At 45.9% G+C, this 7,500-nt stretch overlaps 1 protein-coding gene across 1 annotated transcript in view; it reads right to left on the bottom strand.

Annotated features, from left to right (window-relative positions):
* LOC143298154 (dynein axonemal heavy chain 1-like) overlaps positions 1-7,500 on the bottom strand; it is a 164,998-nt gene that overhangs the window by 9,856 nt on the left and 147,642 nt on the right. Inside the window, exons 72-74 of the mRNA XM_076610887.1 lie at positions 6,993-7,172; positions 3,832-4,008; positions 716-886 (exon numbers count right to left, since the gene is read on the bottom strand). Of these exons, the coding sequence (XP_076467002.1) occupies positions 716-886; positions 3,832-4,008; positions 6,993-7,172 (528 nt within the window). The remainder of the gene's footprint in view (positions 1-715; positions 887-3,831; positions 4,009-6,992; positions 7,173-7,500) is intronic.

A 7,500-nucleotide genomic window follows, 5' to 3' on the forward strand; every position in this document is an offset into this window, starting at 1 on the left:
GTACAAGTATTTTCTGTGTCTATGAAGACATACGGTGGAATTGATAATTGCTATAACTGCATGCCAGATTTTTTTCTGACATAATTTGAAAACATAGAGTATTGTCTGAAAGTTCGTTCTTGTCCTTCGCAAACATAATAAAAAGCTTGAACGAATGGAATATCCACTCTTTTGCCTACCATGCACGAGAATGACATGCAAAAAGCGCCGGAACACAAAAGGGCAACCAATCAATTTACTCTACGAGCGCGCTTTTGGACAATATATAGTCAGGTCTGGGTCTGTCCTAACATGCGATTTTGGACTGTCCAAAAGTTCGTGCTTTTGGGATTGCGCTTTCGGATTGTTCGCTCTACTGGGTTGCAGGGACTGTTGGAGTGTTGGCTGGAGTGTTGGAGTGTGTACTATGCACTTAGCGCACGTAAAAGAACCCACAGCAATGCAACAAAAGCGTTGTCCCTGGCACAACTCTGTAGAAATATCCACTTCGATCGGAAAACAAATAAAATCGCAGGCAGAAAAAAAGAAAGAAAAAAACCCAAAGGTGACGCTCTCAGTGTAGCGACGCACTTTCCCTGGGGATAGCAGCCCGAATTTCACACAGAGAAATCTCTTGCGACCAAAAAAAAAAAAAAAAGAAAAAAAAGTGAAATAAAAAAAAATAATAATAAAATAATAAGTAGGAGCAATCCAGTAATTCAGTAATAACACAGACCTCCTCTCTGGTCTTGCCGGCACCGGAGGCTGTCTTGGGCTGCAGAGCCACCAGCCCTTCCAGCATGTGGAAGGTCTCGTTCTGGGCGAAGGTGATGTTGGCGTTGTCGTGCAGGCCGAAGATCTCCGGCGTGTCGTTGATGGGCAGGGAACGGATGTATTCCATGTATTGCTGTTAACAGGGCCCACCGTAATAACAATAACGATTTATTATGATCATTGTTATTAATATTGTGGTGGTGGTGTCATGGTGAAGATGATGATTATCATATAATGAGTTATTATTATTAATGTTATTATTATGGTGATGTTGGTGTTTCTTCTTCTCACTGTGACTGCCTGGCGCTTAAGTGTGCAGGTGTATACTTTCATACAAAAGACGGTCATTACGTGCACACGTGTGGTTCGAATGTGTACACATACATTACCATTTTTACGTACACTGATACACCAACCTCATTCCCACCTTCCTCTCCCACTGGAAACAGAACAACACACAGTGACTCCATGCCCTGTCCTGCTGTACATCCCAGTAACCTACCCTTCTGCACCTGTCCTGCTGTACCCCCCAGTAACCTACCCTTCTGCACCTGTCCTGCTGTACCCCCCAGTAACCTACCCTTCTGCATCTGTCCTGCTCTACGCCCCAGTAACCTACCCTTCTACACCTGTCCTGCTGTACCCCCCACTAACCTACCCTTCTGCACCTGTCCTGCTCTACGCCCCAGTAACCTACCCTTCTGCACCTGTCCTGCTCTACGCCCCAGTAACCTACCCTTCTGCACCTGTCCTGCTGTACCCCCCAGTAACCCACCCTTCTGCACCTGTCCTGCTGTACCCCCCCACTAACCTACCCTTCTGCACCTGTCCTGCTCTACGCCCCAGTAACCTACCCTTCTGCAGCTGTCCTCCTGTACCCCCCAGTAACCTACCCTTCTGCAGCTGTCCTGCTGTACCCCCCCCCCATTCACCTATCCTTCTGCACCTGTCCTGCTGTACCCCCCAGTAAACTACCCTTCTACACCTGTCCTGCTCTACCCCCCTAGTAACCTACCCATCTGCACCTATCCTGCTCTGCGCCCCAGTAACCTACCCTTCTGCACCTGTCCTGCTGTACCCCCCAGTAACCTACCCTTCTGCACCTGTCCTGCTGTACCCCCCAGTAACCTACCCTTCTGCACCTGTCCTGCTGTACCCCCCAGTAACCTACCCTTCTGCACCTGTCCTGCTCTACCCCCCCAGTAACCTATCCTTCTGCACCTGTCCTGCTGTACCCCAACAGTAACCTACCCTTCTGCACCTGTCCTGCTCTACCCCCCCAGTAACCTATCCTTCTGCACATGTCTGCTGCACCCCCCTAGTAACCTACCCTTCTGCACATGTCTGCTGTACCCCCCTAGTAACCTACCCTTCTGCACGTCTGCTGTACCCCCCTAGTAACCTACCTTTCTGCACATGTCTGCTGTACCCCCCCCCCCCCAGTAACCTACCCCTCTTCACCTGTTCTACTCTACCCCTAGTAACCTACCCCTCTTCACCTGTCCTACTCTACCCCCAGTAACCTACCCCTGTTCACCTGTCCTACTCTACTCCTAGTAACCTACCCCTGTTCACCTGTCCTACTCTACCCCCTGTAACCTACCCCTGTTCACCTGTCCTACTCTACCCCCAGTAACCTACCCCTCTTCACCTGTCCTACTCTACCCCTAGTAACCTACCCCTCTTCACCTGTCCTACTCTACCCTTAGTAACCTACCCCTCTTCACCTGTCCTACTCTACCCCCAGTAACCTACCCCTCTTCACCTGTCCTACTCTACCCCCAGTAACCTACCCCTCTTCACCTGTCCTACTTTTCCCTCAGTAACCTACACCTCTTCACCTGTCCTACTCTACCCCTAGAAACCTACCCCTCTTCACCTGTCCTACTCTACCCCCAGTAACCTACCCCTCTTCACCTGTCCTACTCTACCCCTAGTAACCTACCCCTCTTCACCTGTCCTACTCTACCCCTAGTAACCTACCCCTCTTCACCTGTCCTACTCTACCCCCAGTAACATACCCCTCTTCACCTGTCCTACTCTACCCCTAGTAACCTACCCCTCTTCACCTGTCCTACTCTACCCCCAGTAACATACCCCTCTTCACCTGTCCTACTCTACCCCTAGTAACCTACCCCTCTTCACCTGTCCTACTCTACCCCCAGTAACATACCCCTCTTCACCTGTCCTACTCTACCCTTAGTAACCTACCCCTCTTCACCTGTCCTACTCTACCCCCAGTAACATACCCCTCTTCACCTGTCCTACTCTACCCCTAGTAACCTACCCCTCTTCACCTGTCCTACTCTACCCCCAGTAACCTACCCCTCTTCACCTGTCCTACTCTACCCCCAGTAACCTACCCCTCTTCACCTGTCCTACTCTACCCCCAGTTACCTACACATCTCTCCCCGTCGTACTTCCAACACACTGCCTTCATCCTCTATCCTTTTTTTCTCCTTTTTTTCCATCTGTCAGTTTTTGGGGTCATTTTATTGCACAATGACAAAAGAACAACAACAAAAAACAGAGACACAACCCACATACAAGACCATTCTGACTGTTCTGCATGATCATGAGTAATACTAAGAGGGGGGATGGGGGGGGGGGGGGGGTATGCAGTTATCGTCTTCCTTTGGGGAACAGAGGTAGTCTACCCCCAGTCCTACTCTGACATCAAAGCGCTTCAACCTACTGCCTCACACACACACACACACACACACACACACACACACACACATCCCACCCCTCTCACACACACACACACACACACACATCCCTCTCTCCCCCTCCTCCACACACACTCCCATCCTCCAAGTGGAACTCCAGATAAAGCTGTCTGTTCACAGCACTAGCGCTGTAGACATACTGTCTGTCTCAAACACACACAACACACACACAAAACACACACACACACACACACACACACCTATCCACACACCCACCCACACAACCACCTCCAGGTGGAAATCCGGATTCAGCTGTCTGTACACAGCGCTGGCGCTGTAGACGTACTACCTGTCTCACACACACACACACACACACACACACACACACACACACACACACAATCCCCACCTCCAGGTGGAACTCAGGGTTCAGCTGTCTGTATACAGCACTGGCGCTGTAGATGTAGTCCGGGTTCACCACTCCCTCGTGGTAGTAGTCGCTCAGCACACTCATCAGGCACCGCCTGTCCCAGTCGTCTGTCACACGGCCCCCGTAGTTGATGTGGCCAGCCGTGTACTTCAGCACCTGGACACACACACACACAGATACACACAGAGACAGATATGCACACACATGCACACGCACATGCACGCACACATGCGCACACACAGATGCACACACACACACACACACACGAACGCACACACACACAGATGCGCGCACACACACACACAGACACACGCGCATACACACACATACAAACACACGCAAACACACACACGCGCACACACACACACACATACATATCCAAACTCACACATACACACACCCACACCCACACACGTACACCCATACACAAACAGGATGTTTTGATAGTACTGATTGGAGTGTGTTGACTGACCCATGTGAGAATGTTCATGAAGCAGCTGATGATGTTACATCTTATATCAGTTTCTGTGAAGACATGATAATTCCGACAAAAATAATTAAACTTTTCCCCAACAACAAACCATGGATCTCGAAGTCTCTCAAAACAATTTTAAACGAGAAAAAGGCAGCGTTTCAGTCATGGAAAAAGAAGGATAGGAAACTGATACAAAAGAATCTTAGAGGTGAATTACGAAGGGGACAGAGCGAATTCAAATCAAAAGTAGAGCAAAAGTTTCAGACAGGAAAAATGGCAGATGCATGGGATGAGTTAAAAAATTATCACTGGAGAAACGAAAAGGAAAACAGTAGCTTGTAAAATGAAAAAAGGATGAACAGATTGATTTTTCAAATAAACTGAATGATTTCTACTGTCGCTTTGAAAGGAAATGATCTGGGAAGGGAACTGGACAGTGTTATCTCATAGTTGCAGGGAAAAGATCAAAGACAGGAACACAGGTGAAGACTTTGAGATCGATGCAAAAGTTGTTGAATCTTTATTTTTAAAACTGAATGTCACGAAGGCAATTGGCCCCGACAATATCTGCGGAAAATTACTGAAAACATGTGCTTCCCAGTTGTGTGACGTGTTCTGTAAAAATTTCAACTGGTCTCTGAAGGACTGCTCTGTCCCCCGCATCTGGAAAAAAAAATCTACTATCTGTCCTATCCCCAAGAAAAAGAACCCAGCCGCACTAAATGATTACCGTCCTGTTGCCCTGACTTCAGTAGTGATGAAATTATTCTCCGACATCTTTATTTCACTGAACAGCAGCTTGACTCTCTTCAGTTTGCTTATAAAGCACACAGAAGTACTGACGATGCCATCCTAACTCTCCTTCATAATGCTTTCCTTCATTTGAATAACACGGGATCTTTTGTTCGTATCCTTTTTGTTGACTTCTCTTCTGCTTTTAATACAATACAACCTCATCTCCTTGCCCTCAAACTGCTAGGCATGGATGCTGATCCGAAGCTTACTCTTTCCGTCCGCTTTCATTCTGCCCACTCTTCTCTAAAATCTACTTCTACTGGTGCACCCCAAGGTACAGTGCTGTCCCTGTTCTTTTTACACTGTACACAAATGACTGCAGAGGCACGGAGGAAACTCCTGTCATAAAATATTCTGATGATTCAGCAATTGAAGATCTGTCCAACTCTGATGCTATTTATTTCAGTGAAATTAAAAAGTTCTGTTTCTGGTGTGAGAAAAAATATCTGGATCTCAACGTATTGAAAACAAAAGAAATGTTAATAGATTTTCGGAAAGACCCCTTGCCTGTAGCTAACCTTGTTATTGATGGTCAAACAGTGGAGAGGGTCAATGAATATAGATATTTAGGGACCATCTTAGACAATAAGCTGACTTTTGACAGAAATGTTGATTCCATTCATAAGAAATGTCAATCTATATTTTTTTGTTTACAGAAGCTTAGAAATGTTGGTATAAATTCAAATATTCTTCAAAGTTATTATCGATGTTGTATCGAGTCCGTGCTCACAGTTTCATTTATGTGCTGGAATGGAAGTTTGGGAGTGAGGCGTAAGCGTGTTTTGAACGATGTCATGAGTGTATGCAGTAAAATTGTGAAACAAGCTAGTATGAAAGAGCTGTATGAAAGTCGAGTGGTTAAAAAAGCAGGCAGACAGCAACTGACGACATCCATATTTTAGCAAAGTATTATGAGCTATTGCCATCAGGACGACGCTACAGAACTTTTAAGTTGAAATCCAGAGCTCTGAAGACTTTTATTCCACGTTCAATCCACCTTTTAAATTCTTGAGAACTGTGTGTGTGTGTGTGTGTGTGTGTGTGTGTGTGTGTGTGTGTGTGTGTGTGTGTGCGCGCGCGCACTCTCATGTGAGACGTGTGAAAGTCCGTGCATCATAGGCTGTACGTTGTTCTAGTTGTGGTGTGTGTGTGTGTGTGTGTGTGTGTGTGTGTGTGTGTGTGTGTGTGTGTGTGTGTGTGTGTGTGTTACTGAGCTTAAAAACGTGACAATTGGTTATTATGAATGTGCAATATGTAGGATGAATAATGTGCAATATGCAGAATGAACGTACAATGGAATATGTCTAATGCTGACGTCTATATTCAAAATATATTTCTGTTAATAATTACGATGTAATTAATTCCAATGTTTTAAAAGCGAATATGTTAAATGCTTTTATTTGAGAACATATGTTTATTACTCTTGTTTAATCAAGTAAACCGTGTGTGGGGGGTGGGTGGGTGGGTGGGTGCGGGTGCGTGCTGATTATCTGGTTGTGGTTTTCCGCAATTTATCTTTATTCTTATTCTATCTGTCTATTATAATCAATGTGCAATATAGTAGGCTGTGCTTATAATTATATTCAAAATAATGTTTCTTAATTCTTTCTGTTTTTACATTAAGAATACCAGTTATTACCTGCAGTGTGTGGATTTATGTATGAAACGGTGATATCTTTTACATTTGTCTTCGTAATATTCGTAAAAACTGTTGTTGACTTTTACAGTTATGGTCTCCATGTTGTTTACTTGTTTATGTTGTGATAATGCACCTGACCAAATTTCTCCAGTTGGAGATAATAAAGTTATTCTTATTCTTATTCTTATATTAAGCTGGGCAAACAGAAAAGGAAAACTCATAGTGGATCACCTTGTAGGGCACCTCGCTGTACTCGTTGAGGAACATCTTGAGCTGGCTGATACAGATCCTCAGGTCGCCGTCAGTGAACTCATAGGGGATGTTGAAGCCCAGGGCCCCAAACTTGCGTCTCTCCAGCAGCACCCCGTGGAACAAACACAGGGACAGGAGCAGGTGCTTGAAGGTGCTTGACTGTAGACCACAAGCAGACGCATTCACGCACGCATACAAGCACATGCATAAACACACACGCCCACACACAGACATACACACACATGCGCGCGCGTGCACACACACACACACACACACACACACACACACACACACGGACAGACAGACGCATGCATACATGTACACACACAGGCCCGCATTTTAAGTTTTAAGTTAGACTCAACGAAGACAAACTGATCAAAAACCGTTTCAGTATGTTAGGCTGAATGTTCTCTTGAGGCAGTTGTACTGTACACACACACACACACACACACACACACACACACACACACACACACACACACACAGA

This window comes from Babylonia areolata, chromosome 23 (assembly GCF_041734735.1).
Source record: "Babylonia areolata isolate BAREFJ2019XMU chromosome 23, ASM4173473v1, whole genome shotgun sequence".
Taxonomy (NCBI): Eukaryota; Metazoa; Mollusca; class Gastropoda; order Neogastropoda; family Buccinidae; genus Babylonia; species Babylonia areolata.